The following is an 18,860-nucleotide window of genomic DNA, read 5'->3' as shown; positions in this document are numbered from 1 at the left end:
CCCAGAGAAGACTCCCGGAGAGAAAAACTGAATCTCTAAGTTGTACAAAGTAACTTTCAAAGAAGCTAGCTACAGCAGCAAAAATAGACTTTAGCCAGCAGCGTTCACGCTCTCCGTGGGGATTCAGGGACACCGGAGCCTGAGGCAGAAGCAGAAATCTGGCAGTAGCAGGAGTGGAGAGAGCTGCTCACTAAATTCAGAAATCCTCAGAAGAAAAAGGTGGGGCCCTCCCTGACAAGATTCCTGAAAATCCTCTTGCAGGAGTATCTTTTCATAACCAGGAGCAGCAGGGCCAGGGAGTAGTAGGTGGAGGACACAGGCACAGCCTCATTTCTAGAACCGCGGGAACAACCCTGGAGATGCTGACAGACGGCACTGTCCAGAAGGGAGAGCAGAGCGTCCATGCTATGACCGACGTCCAAGGAAAGACCGAACCCAAGTCCCAAACGGAACAAGGAGCTGCACGCGGTTTAGCAGCTGACCTTCCCGGTACCCGTCGTTAGGAGTGCGAGCCTAACAGGAGCAGAAGGCCTGGGCGTGAAGGGCTTTCTGGACGGCGCCAAAGGAACGAGGAGGATTGTGGGGAGGGGAGACGGGCAGAAAGACTTAGAAAAAGTACCTTCTCTAGGGTAGTAGCATCTCTAGGGAAGGAAACGGGGAAGGGTAAGCAGCGAAGGGAACTTTCACACTTTACTCATGTTTCAGTGTGATTCGTGGAGAACATGCCACTTACATGACGGTGCGCTAGGTCAACAACGACAAGAACAGAAGTGGGAGACAAGCCTCTCATTTAGACTTTTTGCTCAGGATCCCAGGCAAGGCACCGGGGGCCTCGGAAGGATCCATTACTGGCACCCGAGGGCAGCCGAGCCCAGACAACCTCACACGCGCGCACCACTCCGCCAGCTCCCGGCGCCAGTTACCTGTCTGGTCCTCCAGCAGGTAATACTGCTTCATGAGCTGCCAGTGGGCCTGCAAGGCCTTGGCAGTACGGGCCAGGTAGAAGGCATCGGGGTGTCTGTGCAGCAGGTCCTGGAACGTCTCCAAGGTGGGCTGGCTGGTCTGGAGGGCAAGCCTGTTCTCAGCACCTGGGTGTTCTCGTTCTCGTCTCTGCCACACCCGCTGTGCACCGCGCCCCCCCCCCCCCGGCCCCCATCCCCCAACCCACTAGCGGCTGGAAGAAGAGGGAGCCGGTCTTGGCTCTTCCTGAGGACCCCATCCACAAAGGTGCCTGCAGATATATGAGCACCCGCAGGGCATGTCTCCAGGCGACGGGGCCTCCCTGTGTCAGGGGTCTTCCCAGTGGTCAGGCCTCTCCCCGGCCCCTCAGCCTTACCGATCCCACTTTGCTCAGCAGCTGTTCCTCAGCCTTGCTAAACAAGGCCTTGCTCTGGATGGCGGCAATGGCTTCTGGGTGCAGCTGTCTCATGGCTTGGCAGGCCAGCCTGGGGGGACAGGGAGAAAGAGGGCAGGGTTGACAGGAGGGTGTCAAGCCATCTGGGGTTCCTGAAGGCCTTTGAGATCCAGAACTAGAGGCCAGGCCCTTGAGAGAAAGGCTCAAGGCTCAGCACAGCACCTGTGGCCTCATGGGTTTGTTGAAAGCATAACACAGGCAAACTCAGCCAACCGAGTGTCCAGTGTCTGCCCCCTTGAAGAGACTCAAAGGCACAGGCCCCAGAGGCCAGTCCTGAGGGAGATCCTGAGACAAGCTGCTGCTCCTCCAAGACCTTCTCTTAGCTTGGCCAAAGCTGCCATCCACTGCCCACCACACCCTCTTTCCAAAGTTGAGCCCCGCCCACCTCCTGGCCTGTCAGGGCCGTGGCTACGCTTAAGTGGTGCTAGGGAGTAAAAGCCGGGTGCTAGGCTTGCAATCAACTCTGATGATGGTAAGCGAGGTGGCTGAGGAGGAAGAGTGTGTGCCGCATGGGTGCACAGGTTCACTTGGAACCTGGCCTTTTAGGGGCCCTCCTGTTCTTTTGTTCCGACTCCGTCTTGTGAAGGAAGAAGTCATGGGAGGTCAGTGTGGAAAGGCTGGGAAGTGATCTGCCCCAAATCACAGCGCACACAGTGGTGGAACCAGGGCTCCTGCTCATTCGGGTGTTCTCTCCCAAGCTACTTCTTCAGCTTCCAGATCCCCTTCCTTCAGCATCAGGCCAGGGCTAGCAGGGTTGGCAGCAGGGAGAAGCTTCCCTCCCCAGCCTGGCTGGTTTCAATACCATCCCAGAGGATGCAAGGTCCCATGAGTCCTGCCTCCCAGGCCCCTCCCGTGGGCCCTTGTATAGTCCTGTCTGTTCCAGGAGCCAAATTCTGGTTCCCAGTACCTTCCCGCTGCTGGAGCCAGCCCCACTCACTTGGAGATGACAGGATCGTAGAGCAGGGCGTACCAGCGCTCCTGAACCTCCCGAAGGGTGAAGCGGCAGCTGAACTTCACGCCCAGATGGACAGATGTCAGGTCGTTGGTCTGCAAGGCCCAGATGGGTTGGCCTCAGCCTCAGAGCCTGGAAGAAGCCTTCCCTTGCTACCCCCGGGGCGCGGGGCTATTTTGGGGCTGGGGACTGCAGGCTGGGCAGAGGAAGGGGACGTGCAGCCCAGGCCAAGAAGCACTACCTGCAGCACAGCGTTGACAAGCAGGAGGTCATCCGCAGGCTTCCAGCGGCCCAAATCCTTGGTCACCTGAAGTGGCTGTTTGCTCTTCTTCACACGCTTGGTGAGTCCAGGGGTTGGGGCTGGGCTGGGTGGCACAGGAGTGCTAGGGGCCTTGGACACCTGGGCAGGGGACAGGAAGAGAATGAGCTCCAAGCTGGCAGAGGGGCAGCTCGGGCTTCAGGCCTGGAGCTTTCCATACTGTGTGTGGCAGCCCCAGGCTCACGGACCGTAAGCAACATGGGCAGGAGCTCAGCTTTCTAGTCCCCACCCGCTCAGAGCACTTCTACATGGCCCAGGACCTTATGGGGTCTCCTCTTTGCTGGTAGCACCTTCAACTCCAGGGTGGAGGGCAGGTGGGGAGGATACCAGGAAACTACTCTGACTGATACGGTGTCTAGGGCCAGAGCAATGCCACCTGGGGGGTTATTTTTACACCCAGCAATGCTGGGAACAGGCTGTCTGCTCCCAGAATAGATGCACGCTCCATGCCTCCCACACAGAATGTGATACAGGACGCACTGACAGGGTGTGTGTGTGTGTGAGGGGAGCAGCAAGAAGAGATGGGCTCCCAGGAGGGAGGCAGCTGAGGTTGGGGCTAGGGCCCCCGGATTTTCTCACAAGCCTCTCCTGCGGGGCTCCTGCCAGCTGGCAAAGGTGGTGGGGAAATACAAAATCTGGCCCCAGCCCCCCACATCTCATAATCTCTCACCTTCTTCTTTTCACTGGAGGAAGGTTCACTCCCTGAACAGCGCCCTGGCTCCACCCCACTGGCCCCCTTCGCCCGGGTAGAGGACTTAGCCAGGCTGCTCTCCACCAGCTCATCGTCAAACTTCTTCCTCTTGATGAATCTGTGGAGAGTCCTGCCCAGTGAGCATCCCTTGCCCCTTCCCCCGTACCCACTCATACACACCCAGGCTCTGAAACAGAGCAGGTTCCTGGCTCCAGCGCAGTGGATGGGGCCTGAACTGTGCGCTCCAGCCCTCTGAGATGACAGGGTACCGCGCCACAAAGAGTTCATGTCAAAGACCTAGTATCTCCCTCCTCTGCCCACGTCCCACAGAGAGGGGCTTGGCAGGAAAAGCAAAAAGCTCTACCCACACTTAGGCCCCAGAAGGGCTCAGCCATTGCCAACAGTGGCAAAGGTGTGCAGCACCCAATGCCCTTGCCCGGTCCCTGGCCCCCTGAACCCTTACTACCTGGAGGAGCTTCTCCGTTTAGGGATGGTGCCCAAGGCCTGAGAGGAAGCCCGCTTCTGCCCTGCCAGCGACTCCTCATCCTCTGAGCGGCTGGCAGTGCCGGAGGCCATCAGAGATGAATCTAGCAGCCCCTGAGAATCTAGAAGAAGAGAACTGGTGAACTCAGGTCTCCTAAGTGCCTCGCAGAGCCTTGAGCCTCTGAACACGGGACCCCTCCTCTGCCCACCCCCATCGCCTGCCAGCCCTCCTGGCCCTTCCCCTGCTTCCTTGACATTTGAGGTTTTAAGGTGGGAGTTCCTTGGCCATCCAGATCCCATCTGGGCTCAGACCTGGCCCAGACCTTCCACGCTGGGCAGTTCTCCCGGTGCCACGTGTCATGTCGTGCAGCACATGGTGCTCAGGTCAGACTGGTGATGCCGACACACGGGGCTCTGGGCATAACTGTTCCCTCTGCCATCAAAATGCAGCCATGCCAAAGAGCGGCAGCTCAACAGCAAGTCAGTCAATTGTGGCCTCTGCCGAGAGGTACGTGGGTGGTGCTGGCCCAGGGGGAGATGGCAATGCCCAGCCAGGACGAAAAGACATACGTGCCAGGCACGGGGTGGAATCAGCAGATGCTTGGCGCCTGAGCGTTTGGGGAGCTGGCCCGGCCTCATACTACCTTTGTCCATCCTCTTACAGTCCCAAAGCCACTGGTTCCAAACCACAGGGCTAGGAGGAAGGGTCCCACAGGCTCATCCAAGGATTCTGACCAGGTGAGCTTAGAGGCTGAGAGGAGATTCTGCAAAGGAGAAATGAGGCTCCCTGACGCACAGGTTTCCAACGGGCCAGCCTCACCTCCTTATACTGGAGCAGCTCCCCCAGGATCCCATTAAGGTAGGAGAAGACACAAGGAAAAGGAACACAAGGCTCTATCCTGCCAATGTGACGCTGATAAACCAACAGCTTTCTAAAGGTCACCAGCATCTCTGAGAATATCAAAGCGGTGCACTCCAGAAAAATGTACGAACACGTACCATTTTAGGGGGTCCACGGACCTCTAGGATTCTACTCAAGAGTCGCTAGGTGAAGGGCTTCAGCTATAAACCAGCACGAAACAAGGGATTACTGGCTCACTTCTTATCGTCGCAGCCCACTCAGTTCAGTAGCACCTCCCCTGCCCTCCCAAGCCCAAGCGGGGAAACGAGATAGAATTCCAATCAGTCCATCCCTCCCTCTCCTCCCCCCGCCCCCATTTTGCAGCTTTGGCTCAAGATTTAGTAGGTGGTACCGCGTGGAAGCTGAAAAAAAAAAAAAAAAAAAACGCGGTTGGGGGACGGAGCATCACCTGCCCTGGGGCGCCTGCTCCTATCCTAACCGCGGGAGGACTGGGGCGCCGGGCACTCCCCGGGGCGAGCTCGCGGGCCCCGCCCCTTGAGGCCAGGGCGGCACTCCGCACAGCCTTCCGGCCCTGCCCCAGCGCTCCAGTCGCGCCGCTCCGTGGGATACGGCTGCGTGTCCGCACACCTGGGGAGCAGGTGAGGGCCTCGCTCCGCGCGCTGAGGCTAGCTCTGCGCCCCGTCCTCCCCCCGCCCTCGCTCTCCCCCAGGTGCACACCCAAGGCGGGGCATTAGTGCAGGTCTGTTTCTGGAGCTCGGGGCGAGAGTGGGGACGTCAGCCCTGCAACTCAAAAAGCAAACCACCGGGCACACCCCGATGCTCTCGGTTGAAGCCCCCACGGGGCGGGTGGCGAGGGACAGAGAGCGACTCCTAGGCCAATTCTCACCCCACCTTCGGCTTTCCACCTTTGCGCATGCGTAACATCTCGGACCAGATTCTGGGCCGGGCCGGCCCACGCATGCGCAGATTTTCGGGGCGCTACCGGGGCGGGGCCCCAAACACTGTGTGCGTGTGTGGGGGGGGTCTTCCCCCGCGGCACCCTGGAAAACCCCACTTCGCCCCAAACTCTGCCCCGAACCCTCAGAAGCGAAGCGCGAAGTCTCACCATTCCTAGGCTGCCAGCTCCAACAATTTCTCCGCGGCGACGGCAGCAGCCGCAGGGCCAAACCCGGCTTCCGCGAGGCACATCTACTTCCGGGTCTGCGAGCTAGGGGCGGCGCGACCCCTTCCGGTTCGGCCCGGGGACGTGACGAGGGGGGCGTGGCTACCGGGGGGACGGGACCGGAGGACCGGTTTTGCCAAGAGCCGAAAGTAAAGGTTTTTCCCAGTTGGGACAACGCAGGGGGAGACGTCGGGGCCGGGAGGCCCCAGAGAGGTGAAGTCGTCTGGGGAGAGCGGCCAAAGGGAACGGCGAGACCTGGAGCGGGCCAGGCCGAGGGCGGGCTCGGGGTGGGGGTGGGCCTAGGCCTCGACTTCGGGGTCTGAATTCCCACGGGGCGTAGGAGTCCTTGGTCGTTCCGGGGCGATTGTGCGTTGTTTGATTCCGCCGGCGGCTTTAGGGAAGCTGCGCGGTGTCGGGCCCCGTGCTAGGCACAGCGCGGGAGACGACGTGGGGCGCCGAGGGCCGGGAGGTTGATTCCAAGACCCGGATGGAGGGCGGCGGGGGCCCGGAGGAGGGCGCGGCGCCCCGCGTCCGCCAGATCCCACCAGGGCTGCTGGAGGCCGGGGCGGACCCCGGTGGGTGAGAGAGACGTGCAGAGGAGCATGCCCTGGACAGAAGCTTGGGACGGGAGAGCAAGCCTACAGGGAAAGTCTGGGGGTGAGAAGCCAAACAGACCTCTAAAAGGAGGGTTTCTGTTTGTTTTACGTTTCCTCGGGAGGCCACAAAAGTGTAGCAGCTGCCAAGAATCCTGTGGCAGCTCAGCATGAGGAAAATCCCAGTTCCCAAGCTGTCCAGCAGTTAGGGCCGTTAAGACCGTCCTTTCCAGGGAGGGGTCAACCACAGGTCGCCTGGACATTGCCAGCGGATGCAAGTGTCAGATAGGAGGCTGGTCCTTCTGGTCCTGACAGTGTGTGATGACCCTCTGCATCAAAAGTCCTCTCCCCCCCCCCCCTTTACTGGCCTGGGACCTTACTTAATGACCCACACACACCCCTCATCTATGGCCTGGGATCTTACTTAATGACCCACACACACCCCTCATCTATGGCCTGGGATCTTACTTAATGACCCCCACACACACCTCATCTATGGCCTGGGACCTTAATGAGTAATAACCTATTTTGTCTCCCCTGAAAGACAAGTTTTCTGATAAGTGTGTGGACTAGATGAGATATTGTATGGTATCTATACTAGATGAGAGTTATGGAGGGGGGGCTCTAAGGAGAGGGCAGTTGAGCCGAGAATCAACAGTTGACAGGTCAGTCATGTAAAGAGCTGGATGTGTAAGGATCTAGTAAGAGGGGACAGCATAGCTGCAAAGCGGAAATGAATTTGGTGAATAGGATCAGGAAGGAGCCCAGTATGGCTGGAGAAGGACAATCAAGAAAAAGAGGGAAGGATACGAGAACAGAGGTCAGCAGGGGCAGATCGCATTAGCCATTACAGTTCATGCTGTGGGTTTGGGCCTTTCTTCTTAATGCTTTGGGAAGCTCTTAAAGGATTACGAATGAAGGCATCCTTGCTGCGATATGATTTGATTTTTAAGACGATCTCTCTGGCTGTTTGTGGAGAAGGATTGTAAAAGAGGAAGCAGAGACTAAGAAACTTCCTTGCAGCAGTCCAGGTGAGAGATAAGTCCAGGTGGTGTAGCTGGGTTGTGGGGGTAAGTGGAGATGAACTGAATCAGGGACTTTGAAGCTAGAAGCACAAGAACTTGCTGATGGCTTGGATATGGGATATGGGATATGAGGGAAGGGGAAGAATCAAGGATAAGACCTAGCTCTTTGGCCCGAGACACTGGGTGCATACTGGAGCCCCCATTAGAATATATCCAGAATCTGGCCCTACCTCGTTGGCTTGTCCACTTTTCTCCTGACCCACATCCCCTTCATGCAGGCTGGCTGGGCCTGAAGACCCGGAGGAGACCCCAAGGGACCAGCCAAGAAGATGCTTGGCTTTGCGGAGGATAGAAATCTAATGTAGCTGAGAGGAAGTGAGAGCAGTTTATTAACGATGTATTGTGTGTAGATACGGACATAGCAGCCAGGAGACTCAGGAAGGAAAGAGTGAATCTCCTCTTTGCTTAGGGCCTAGGGGTTTTTATTGTGGATGGTGGTCTGGTATTCCTGCATCCAGGAACAAAGGCAAGTGTTTAGGTATCTTTCATAAGTTATTTACACCCTGGAGCTAGGGGTCTTAGTGAGTCAGTGGTCTTGGAAAGTGTTCGTGACATCCCATCCAGTCTCTCCTTAGATGTTATCTATTGTGCTGGAAGACTCCAAAGAAATCATTAAACTCTTGACCTTTACAAGGAGTGTGGTGTCTCTCCGATCAGTCGGGGACCCTCCCAAATGTGGGGTGACCAGTCGGGTGGAAGCCAGAGATGTGGTACAGGCGGAGAAAGGGATCCACCCAAGGCAAAACAAAAGAGATAAAAGTTGATTGAATATGCTGCAAGCAAGGGAGCCGTGGGCAGGACAGTAAAGGAGAAATTTTCTGCCACTAGGCAGTGTGTGTGGGGAAGGTTGTATTTAAAGGGGGAAGGTGAGGAGGTATGGGGACGTATGGGATTTCCCCCTTTTTGGTAACTGTGCCTGGTTGTAAGTAGCCCATTGGTTAGTTAGGGCCTGTGGCTATCATGAGGTGGATCACCTCTGGTCAGCCAGGGGGATGTTGTGGGCTGTTTTTACATTGGGTTGCTCAAGCCTCTTGCCCAGAAGTGGCTTCTACAAGGAGGACATTGATTATCTGTTCTATATGCATGTGTAATGCAGGGGTGCCAGTCCTAGCAAGAATAGAAGGAGGAAATACAGTGGAAAAAGTAGTTTTTCAGGGACTCCCTTCAGTTTCCCGGTCTCACCCCGGATCCATTATCTCTCACCTGAACCATTGCTGGACATGGTGTCCCCACATTCAGCCTCCTCCAGTTTCTTCACAGCTGTTCAGGTAATAGGGTTTCCCTGTTACAGTGGAAATCCACTCATGTCAGGCATCTGTTCAAAATCCTCCATCTTCTTTGGGCAAAACTCCTGGCCTAGCCTTGTTATTCTGACTTCATCTCCTGCTCCTCTCACTTGCCCTCTAAAATTTCAGTCCCCATCCTTATACTCTTTGCCCCTTCCCTGCTTTGTTTTTCTTCTTGATGTGGGAAACAAAGGTAAAACAAAAAAAATTTTTTGTAAATTTCTTTGCTACTTATAGCCCATTTGACAAGTCCTTAAAATAGGCAGAGTGACTTTCCTCTTGGGTGGCGCAGCGGTTTGGTGCCTGCCTTTGGCCCAGGGCGCGATCCTGGAGACCCAGGATCGAATCCCACGTCGGGCTCCCAGTGCATGGAGCCTGCTTCTCCCTCTGCCTGTGTCTCTGCCTCTCTCTCTCTCTCTCTGTGTGACTATCATAAATAAATAAAACATTAAAAAAAAAAAAAGGAATTCAGCTGCCTCGATGTTAATAGTTTGCTAAGGGCAAAAGGCAGTGTTAGCTGAACATTATCCTGGCCCCTCAGGATCCTGTGATTCTACTTTAAACATACAGAAATTACTTTGGAAACTTCTTTATCTCTAACCCCCAAGATATAAGTTAGCAATCATCCTCCAAGCAAATGGCCCACTAATACACATCTGAAGGGTCTCACAAGTGAGGGTTTACTAAACAGTAATAAATGACCACTCAAGGTCCTAGAAACCTTGTTTCCAAAATTCTTTAGAGGTTTAATGCTGTCCCTGACCCCCTCCCAATTTGAAAGTATATAATCAGTCACCTGTCACAACCCCAGTGCCTCTCTTTCTGCTCACAGGTCCTGTCCCCTTGGTTTAATAAATAAGACCACCTTTTTTGCACTGAAGACGTCTCAAGAATTATTTCTAGATCATTCACTCTGAGCCCCAACATTTCACAGTGTGCTTAGCACTTACCTTCTAATGTGTGATGTAATTTGTTTACATTTTCCCATTTATTGCATAATCTCCTGACAGTAGAATAGAAGCTTTATTAGGATAGGGGGTTTTGTCTATTTTGTTCACTGTTATAGTGGGTGCTTAACCAATATTTGTTGAGTAACTGTGCTGAATAAACTCACAGAAAAGAAGTCTGTGGGAGGAGCAGGTTTGTCTTGGGGTAAAAGGGAAGAGTCTGTAGACAAGATTGAAATGCCTGGGAGGTATTTCTGTGGAAGTGTTGAGTGGAGTGGTTAGACACTCTCGTCCAGGTGGGGAAGAGGCCTAGCCTGGAGGTACACACAAGGGAATCATTATCATGAAGATCTAGATGTTGGTACCTAGGGAAGGGTGTGGACAGAGAATGGGGAAGATCCAAGGCCAGCGCCTGGGGCACTCCAATGTTTAAGATTGGGTTTGAGGAGGAGCCAGCAAAGGAACACAAAGAAAGGAGAGTGTGAATAAAAAGAAGAGCTAGCAATAGCACCAGTTGTCCAGCCCCCCAGTTAACCATCTCTGGCTCCGGAGTAGTCTTTCACAGTCTGGCCTCTTCCCCTGGTTTACAATGGAGACTGCACCTGATTTCTCCTGGATTTTTGTTCAGCCACTCAGAGTCCCAGGCTGCTCCTGCTGGGGATTAGAGTATGGTGGTTAAGAACAAAGGCTCTGGAGTCAAACTGCCTGATTTTAAACCTCAGCTTGTGACCTTCAGCAAGCTACATCTTGCCTCAGTTTCATCATCTGGGGGGAAATAATAGTCTTACTTCATAGGATGGTTCTGAGGAGTAAATCACGTAAACAAGCAGATAGTATATAGCAAGTATTCCGAAATGTTAGCTGTTGGTACAGTTCTTAGGGCTTGGGTCATAGTGTCACCTGCCAGGTCAGCAGAGTGTAGGACCTAAACCGTGATAGCACAGCCTGTCCCCATTCGTGTCCTCTAGAGAAGGTCCAGTTTCCCTCTCACCTAAAGCTACTACCTTCTGGGCACTCAGAGGACAGAGGCTCTATCCACTATTGGCTCAACTATGCCAGTTCAGAAAGTCAAATTTCATAAAGCTGTTAACCAGTACAAAGTTACCTTTGGATTCACAATGCATTTTAAGTCAACATATACTTGGTATCTGTACCCATGTTTTTTTCTCCAAGGGAAGAGAAACCATCTGCCAAGGAAGAGCCTCATACTGGAGCCTCCTGAAACAGCGGTCCCTAGGGCAGAGAAGGACAGACAAACTATGAAACATGTGGCTTCATGAACATGACAAGGTGTATGCATCACAGTCCAAAAGCCAGAGTCATGCTTAATGAGAAAACCTAAGTTTTTCCCATTAAAGTTAATATTCCACAAGGATGGCCCCTGTGACTATTTTTATTTAATATTATTTTGGAAGTACTAGCCTACTTAATTACAGAAGAGAAAGGAATGAGGTAAAAAAAAAAAAAAACTGGAAAAGAGGTAAAATTATCTTTATTCATGAAATAATAGCCTACCTAGAAAATCCAAGGACATCAACTGCAAAACTGATAGAAATAAGACATTTTAGCAAAGTAGGTACAAGTTAATATGTAAAAAGCCAGTGAACAACAGCCAATTAGAAAATATAGGGGAATAAAATATATCATTTACAATAGCTACAGCAAAGTTAACTAACCAAGAGTAATCTTAATAAATTTAGGTGCCCAATACTAAAATGCTAGCAAAGAACACAAAAAAGAGGCTTGAATAAATGGAAAGGCATATTCTATTTTGGGTTAGAAAGACTCACTGTCATAAAGATGTCAGTTCTCCATAAATTAATCTATAAATTTAACACAAACTAATAAAAATACCAACAGACTACATAATCTGAATACAAAGCTCATATGGAAATTTCTGCATCAGAGTAGCCATGAACATTCTGAAAGAGGTTGGTGAGAGAAATAGTTCTACCAGATATAAAAGCTACAATAATTAAAATAGTAAAATCCAGGGAACACGTACATACACAGGCAATTCGATCCAGAGAACCAAATAGAGAATCCAGAAATAGACTCGAGACATTTAAAATGTAAGTGTATGATAAAGATGGAATTGTCTATCAGCAGGGAAAAATGGATTATACAATAAGTGGTATCGAAACAATCGTGTGACTGCCTGAAAAAAAACGTCGTTTCTCTGCCTTGGTTTTTACACTAAAATAAATCCATATGAATCAATTGTGTTTAAATAAATGTAAAAGGATACAACCAAAGATGTATAATGCCATAGCAGAGAAAGCATTTGTCAGAATAGCACAGAATTTCCCAAAGCATAAAAAAGAAAGACCAATTCTGTCAACATGAAAATCTATAATGTCTGCAGAGCAAAAAAAAACCAACCATAAACCAAGACAAATGGCATGCAGGGGGAAATATCTGCAACTCCTATCATAGACAAAGGGACTAATTTGCTTAATATATACAAAATCCCCTCAAATCAATATGACAAAGAACAAAAATCCAATAAGAGAATGGGATGGTTAACATCAAAGGAAAGATAAATGGCTCTTAGACATGAAAAAATAGTCAACCTCACAAGAAAATTGAAACTACATTTAGATATAATTTTTAAGCTACAGATTGGCAAAAAATCCAGACATCTGATAATATTCCCTTGGCATGGTTGCGGGGAAATAGGCCCTCCTATTTGTTACTGGCAGAAGTGTAAATTGTTGATATTTGTCAAAATTTAAAATGCACATAATTTCTGATCCAATATACCTGCACCCATACAAGATAATGTACAAAGTTATCAACTATAACATTGTTTAGAGTAGCAGAGGTTTACACATAACTCAAACATCTATCACTAGGAGGCTTGTTAAATAAATTCTGGCCCATCCATACAATGGAATATCATACAGCCAAGCTGAAGAGCTGTCAGAAAAAGCTTTGTGGGCCATGATTAAACTCATGAAGAGCTATTAAAGAATTTTTATCCAGACATATAAGATCTGGATTTGAGAAAGATCTCTCTGGCCTAGCATGGAACATGGATTGCAAGAGTAAAACTATGGACAGGGAGTTCAGTGGCCTAAATTAGGTGGTCACCAAAGACAAGTCCTATAGAATGTAGACTGGTTAGGGCTTGGGAATAGACTGTGTGTAGAGGTGCAGGAGACAAGACACTGGTGATACCCCGGTCTTTAGATTTGGTGATAGATGGAGAGTGATGGTTATACAATGAGATAGGGAGTGCAAGTGAAGAAGTTGGTTTGAGTGAGAAGGAAAGATGAGTTTTATTTGGATGAATTGAGCTAGAGGTCCCAGTGGGCAACCAACCTGTTGACACATTCAATTGAGTGTTTGGATATACAGCTCTATGACTCACGAGAGAGACTGGAATTACAGATAAATTTGGGAGTCATGATCATAGAGGAGGCCATAGAGGATGAAGTCATTTGGGGACATCTTATGGCATGAGGAAAGGAGAGAGGCCAGGTATTGAAGCAACCCAAAGAGTACGCTGGCCGAAGACAATGAGCTGCTAGAGGAGCTACAGGAGTATAGGGACATAGGAGGGAAACCAAATATCACACGGCCGAAGTCAAGGGAAGAATGTGGTGGCATTTCAGTGGTGTCTCTTACTTGATAATGATACCCTTGACATAAACTGAGTTTTTTTCTTTGTTTCCTCCCTGTCTGTTCCATCCCTATTTTCAAAGAGTCCAAGGATAGATATCTTGCACATAATACATAGCTCTGTGAACAATTAAGGGCATGAATGAGTAAATCCAATCAAGGCTGGTTCTTACACTACTTGGGTTCAAACCTTTGTTGCTGCTCTCCTTATTGGGTTTCCGTGCATCCATTGTGTAATGCCTTCACATTGCCACAGCTGCCTCTCTAAAGCACAGACCTGGAACCACCACTACTTGCTTTGAAAATCATCAGCCTGGCTCCACCCTAGGACCCCAGGATCATGTCCTGAGCCAAAGGCAGACACTCAACCACTGAGCCACCCAGGTGCCCCCAAGGACCTAATTCTATTTATTGTAGCACTCCAGTGCTTTGCATATGGTCTGTACCTTACATCCACAGTAAGATCCTTGGGATCTTCCTTTATTCACTTTTATACCCTCAGTGCCTAGTTAGAGCACCGCTCCGCAGTAGGTGCTCAATAAATGTTTGACTCAATAAATACTCATTTAATTTACTCTCAGAAGCCTCCAGAGGGGCCAATGGCTTTGGCAAACTGTTTTTTGGTTTTTTTGTATGTGCTTCCTGCCAGTTCTGAGAGCCTGTGTTTGCAGGGCAGTGACAAGTGTGTTTTGTAAATGTGGCACTACTGAGGGACTGTGAAGTCGGCCAGCAGACCAAATTAGGGCTGTTCTAGTGGTAAGACGTTTAACACAAAGATGTGGCTCTCCAGGCAGAAGCACAGCCCAGAAGCAGCCTCTGAGCTAAGAGTAGGCAGGTCAACTAAGGACGGATGGGATCACTCATTCCTTGGGGAGAGTCTGACTTGGTTTCTATGTGCACAGCCCTCTGTGCTGGGAGAAGCTACAGCTGTGAAGCAACTGGGCATCTGCTCTTCAAGAGCCTAAGGTCTGGTGGGGCTGAGGACAGGCCTGTCACTAATCCCAGAACAAAGGCAAGGTTGACCAAGGCTGGGTGATGCTTGAATAAAAGGGATTTTAGGGAGGATTAGGAGGAGGGGAGGGCATTTGAGCTCCCTTACTAAGCCTTCCTGAATGGGATGGGAATGGGAATGGCTTCTGACTGGTCTCTCTGTGTCCCCCTCCCAGCCTTCATCACTGTTTTCATCACTGCAGCCAGAGAGATGCTTTCCCCCACCCCCATTCCCCAGTTTGTTTGTTTGTTTTTAATTTTTTTTTATTTATGATAGTCACAGAGAGAGAGAGAGAGAGAGGCAGAGACACAGGCAGAGGGGGAGAGAGAGAGAGAGAGAGAGAGAGGCGCAGAGACAGGCAGAGGGAGAAGCAGGCTCCATGCACCGGGAGCCCGACGTGGGATTTGATCCCAGGTCTCCAGGATCGCGCCCTGGGCCAAAGGCAGGCGCCAAACCGCTGCACCACCCAGGGATCCCCCCCAGTTTGTTTTTTAATTATAGTTGACCCACAAGGTTACATTAGTTTCAGGTGTACCAGAGCGATGCTCTTGAAGTGTGGCTCAGATCATGCCACTCATTTGCTCAAAATTCTGCAGTGGTTCCCATTCCATTCAAAATAAACGTGGCTCCTGCTCGTTCAGAGTGAAAAAGAAGTCCTTACCATGGCCTGCAAGGCACTGAGCTGTCCCCTGGTCCCCTCTCCCTCATCCTTCCTTCTGTTCCCCCACTCACTCCCCCGGCCCAAGCCCCACTGGAGGCCTGCTGCCCCCTGAGTTGGCCGGGCATGCTCCCACCTCCGCTGCTCCCCTGCCTGGCGTGCTCTTCTCGCCCCACGGCACATCTCACCTCCTCAAGACTACTCAAACGTCACCTCAGTGAGGCCTGATGTGACCTATTTTCAATGGGAACCCCTTTGTTCTGGTACCTTACCCTCTTGAAATTTGTGTTTCTCCACCACATCTTTTACCGCCTAACATGTGGTGTATTTTTTTTTTGATGTATTGTATTTTTAATTTCTTGCCTGTTTCCCCGCAATGGAATATAAACTCCATGAAGACACTTAAAAAAAAATTGATTTTCTTCAAAACTGTATCCGTCATGCCTAGAGCCGTGCTAAGTGTTAAGTGTTGGATGAATGAATGAATGAATGAATGCGTCACCTGACGTGACGCAGGTTTGAGGAAGTGTCCAGGAAGGGCCTCCTGGTATTCCTAAACACAGTTGCCTGAAAAGTCATTTGCAAGGAGAGCTCCCTGAACTGCAGAGCTGAGGACCCGGCCCGGGTGGGCAAGGGAGGCGCAGGGGGCCCCAACTGAGGGAGAGGCCTCTGGGTACCAGAACTGTCCGCAGGATCCAGATGTCTGAGGTGAGTCGGGAATCCTTGTCTCTTTGCTCTACCTTTGCCAGACTTCGCTCTCCACACTCAGCCGAGTACCTCCTCAGGCCAAGCCCACCAGCTTCACTTGTGTCCCTTTTGCCGGCAGTTCTCAGATTTGATTGATTGATTGATTTTTATAGATTTATTTTTTATCGGTGTTCAATTTACCAACATATAGAATAACACCCAGTGCTCAAGTTCTCAGATTTTAAATCCAGCCCCTGGGACTCCAGGCCAGCTGAGGCCCTGAAACAAGCTCTTTGCCGCCTCCTTGTGGCTCCTCTAGTAAAGGAACTCTCTTCTGGAAGGCGAGACCGCAGAAGCCAACACAGGGATACTCTGAACAGGGGTTGGGGGCCGACACCTGAATCTTCCTGATCCCATGGCAACTCTGAATCCTTGGCAACTGTCTGCCTCTCATAAACGTTGCCACCAATGGCAAAGACCATCCACTCAGCAGAGCTCTGACAGGTGGTGTCCCAACCGGACTCGGGCTTTGGTTGTTGGAGGCGGGTCGTGTTTGGGGAAAGGATTCGGAGCCACAGTCTGATCCCGGGGCCCACGTTGACGGGCGCTGAGGCCCGTGGATTAGTATGTTTAGCCTCTACGGACTCTGCCTCCTTCCAGGTCACAGCCGGTAAACAGTCGCTGAGGGAGCCACAGCCAGCTCAAGGCGGGGTGTGTGTGAGGAGGGGGGCCTGGGTGTGGCGTGGCGTGGGGAGCGGGGCTGCAGGCTGTGAAGAGAGCCGGGCTGTAGGGTGCTGCTCACCCGCAGCCCATTGTGTTTTGCAGGTAACAGAAAACTGCCCAAGCTATTGGTCTCCAAATGAGGAAACGTCCTGGAACGCTCCTGGTTATCCCGTGGACCTCTCAGGCAAGGGTACAGCCGGGCCTCAGGAACCATCTGGCTGAGTTTCTAATACGACTGTTTCTTGTTTTCCTATGTAATTTGTCTTTCTTTCTGGCCTTTCTTTTCTTTTAAAAAAGATTTTATTTATTTATTCATGAGAGACAGGGAGAGAGAGGCAGAGACACAGGCAGAGGGAGAAGCAGGCTCCATGCAGGGAGCCCGACGTAGGACTCGGTCCTGGGACTCCAGGATCACATCCTGGGCCAAAGGCAGGCGCTCAACCGCTGAGTCACCAGGGATCCCCTCTTTCTCTTTTTCTTTCTTTCTTTCTGTCTTTCTTCTTGGAGAGAGAGCGTACACAAGTGGTGGGGGGGCAGAGGGAGAGAATCCAAGCAGACTCCCCACTGAGCATGGAGCTGGACAAGGGACTGGCTCTCACCTCCCTGAGACCATGACCTGAGCCGAAATCAGGAGTCAGATGCTTACCTGATTGAGCTACCCAGGCGCTGCGTCTTTCTGGCTCCTGTCAAGATGTTCTCTGGTTTCAACAGTTTGACTATGATGTGCCTAGCTACGTTTTTCTTCCTATTTATCCTGTTTGGGGATCTCTGAGCTTCTTGGATCTGTGGCTTGTTGTCTTTTGTTATTTGGGAGATTCTGAGTGATCATCTCTTCAAATATTTCTTCTGCCCCATTCTGTCTCCCCTCTTCTTCTGAGACTTGCATTACATATGTGTTAGACCATTTGTCATTGTCCCATATGTCTTGGTACTTAGTTTTGGGTTTGCTCAACTGTCTGCTCTGTCTGCTTTTACTTTTTGTGATACAATTTGGTTCATTTTTGTTGATATAGTTCCAGGTTCACAGATTATTTTTCCTGTCTGCTTTTGTCCAGTTTGATAAACCTGTGGAAGGAATTCATTTCTGATATTAACGTTTTCACTTCCAGCATTTCCATTTTTCCATTTCTCTTTTATAATTTTCTATTCTTTGCCCAAATTCCCCATTTGTTATGCATGTTGTTGACCTTTTCCACTAGACTATTTGTAGCAAACATAGCTATTTCAAAGTCTCCGATTGACAGCTATATGTTAGCCATGCTCTTTTGAAATTTATTTTAGTTAAAAAAATTTATTTTGGAAGATAACTCCTCCAATCATGGAGCCATGCTCATCCTTTTTCTGACTTTCCAGTTGGCCTTCCCAGTACATGGAAAACAAGACCTGGCATGGCTTTCCTCTCCCTGGCTCTTTGGCCGGGTTGTCTTCAAAGGGTTTTTGTCCTTTCCATTTTACCAATGCCTCCTTGCAGGTCATGCTTAGGGCTTCAAGTAGACCCTTTCCTCATGTTTCTTCCCTTCTTCACATTACTGTTGGTTCATCATCTTGGAGGCCTCCAAGGCCATGGGCCATGCAAACAGAGTTATGGCCGACTCCCAAATCTGGCTCAAAAAAATACACCAAGAAGTATTCCTTCCCATGTCATGGGCTTCCTGGAGGCTTTTTTGGGGTGGAGGTGATATCTTATTTGGCCAAGTACATCAACTTTGCTCTGAAAAAAAAAATGAGGCTCATGTATAATATAAAAAACCTCATAACTAGATAAATATCATATATATCACATAACATACTAGAGAGACATGGATAGAGATATATCTCCTTGGTGTCTAAACCTCTAGGCTTCACAGGTTGGACAATCTAGGACTTCTTTGCCTTCCAGGAGATGAAACTGTCAACAAGAATCTGTCAGACACTCTGCTTGTTTGCCAGAGACCTTGCTAGAGTATGTCCAGAAAGTCAAAGTCCTCCATCACCAGAGCAGGTGGAGCCACTAGGCACCTCTAGCACAGTGCCAAGAGCCTACAAAAATGTACAAAACCTTTAAAATGTCATCGGCGGGGCAACCTGGGTGGCTCAGCGGTTTAGTGCCACCTTCAGCCCAGGATGTGATCCTAGAGACGGGATTGAGTCCCATGTCAGGCTCCCTGCATGGAGCCTGCTTCTCTCTCTGCTGGCATCTCGGCCTCTCTCTCTCTCTCTCTCTCTCTCACTCTCTCTCTCTCTCTGTGTCTGTCATGAATAAAATCTTTAAAAAAAATAAAATAAAATGTCATTGGCATCAAAATACAAAAATGTAAAAATCTTAATATGCAATTGTTTACAAAACATTGTTTCATTATACTGTCAAATTTAATATTAAAATATTCTCATTACATTTACAAAA

At 50.3% G+C, this 18,860-nt stretch overlaps 2 protein-coding genes across 10 annotated transcripts in view; one reads left to right on the top strand and one right to left on the bottom strand.

Moving 5' to 3' along the window:
- MCRS1 (microspherule protein 1) overlaps positions 1-6,291 on the bottom strand; it is a 9,407-nt gene extending 3,116 nt beyond the window's left edge. Inside the window, exons 1-9 of one of the 9 annotated variants that reach the window (XM_072798129.1) lie at positions 5,827-5,916; positions 4,859-4,921; positions 4,172-4,623; positions 3,843-3,981; positions 3,356-3,494; positions 2,608-2,766; positions 2,352-2,461; positions 1,337-1,445; positions 924-1,062 (exon numbers count right to left, since the gene is read on the bottom strand). In XM_072798129.1, the coding sequence (XP_072654230.1) occupies positions 924-1,062; positions 1,337-1,445; positions 2,352-2,461; positions 2,608-2,766; positions 3,356-3,494; positions 3,843-3,981; positions 4,172-4,220 (844 nt within the window). In that variant the 5' untranslated portion in view covers positions 4,221-4,623; positions 4,859-4,921; positions 5,827-5,916. Of the gene's footprint in view, positions 1-923; positions 1,063-1,336; positions 1,446-2,351; positions 2,462-2,607; positions 2,767-3,355; positions 3,495-3,842; positions 3,982-4,171; positions 4,624-4,858; positions 4,922-5,612; positions 5,661-5,826 lie in introns of those variants that run through there. The other 8 variants (XM_072798131.1, XM_072798128.1, XM_072798133.1 and 5 more) reach the window with 8 other exon arrangements.
- Positions 4,843-18,860, top strand: LOC140616935 (uncharacterized). Its single transcript, XM_072797588.1, has 7 exons — positions 4,843-4,854; positions 5,431-5,494; positions 5,656-6,096; positions 7,430-7,507; positions 8,658-8,829; positions 10,968-16,258; positions 16,580-18,860. Exons 1-6 carry the CDS (start codon positions 4,843-4,845, stop codon positions 11,014-11,016), a joined length of 816 nt encoding a protein of 271 aa, XP_072653689.1. The 3' UTR covers positions 11,017-16,258; positions 16,580-18,860.

This window comes from Canis lupus, chromosome 25 (assembly GCF_048164855.1).
Source record: "Canis lupus baileyi chromosome 25, mCanLup2.hap1, whole genome shotgun sequence".
In the NCBI taxonomy this organism is placed as follows: Eukaryota; Metazoa; Chordata; class Mammalia; order Carnivora; family Canidae; genus Canis; species Canis lupus.
The sequence above is the reverse complement of the archived record's forward strand: the minus strand, read 5'-3'. Positions and strand labels throughout refer to the sequence as shown.

Excerpts from the sequence above, each read along its gene's own strand:
- LOC140616935 (XM_072797588.1), top strand. Across the intron at positions 6,097-7,429 it reads GGCCGGGAGGCCCCAGAGAG|ACGATCTCTCTGGCTGTTTG; the intron begins GTGAAGTCGTCT and ends TTGATTTTTAAG. Across the intron at positions 7,508-8,657 it reads ACTTCCTTGCAGCAGTCCAG|GGGTGCCAGTCCTAGCAAGA; the intron begins GTGAGAGATAAG and ends TGTGTAATGCAG.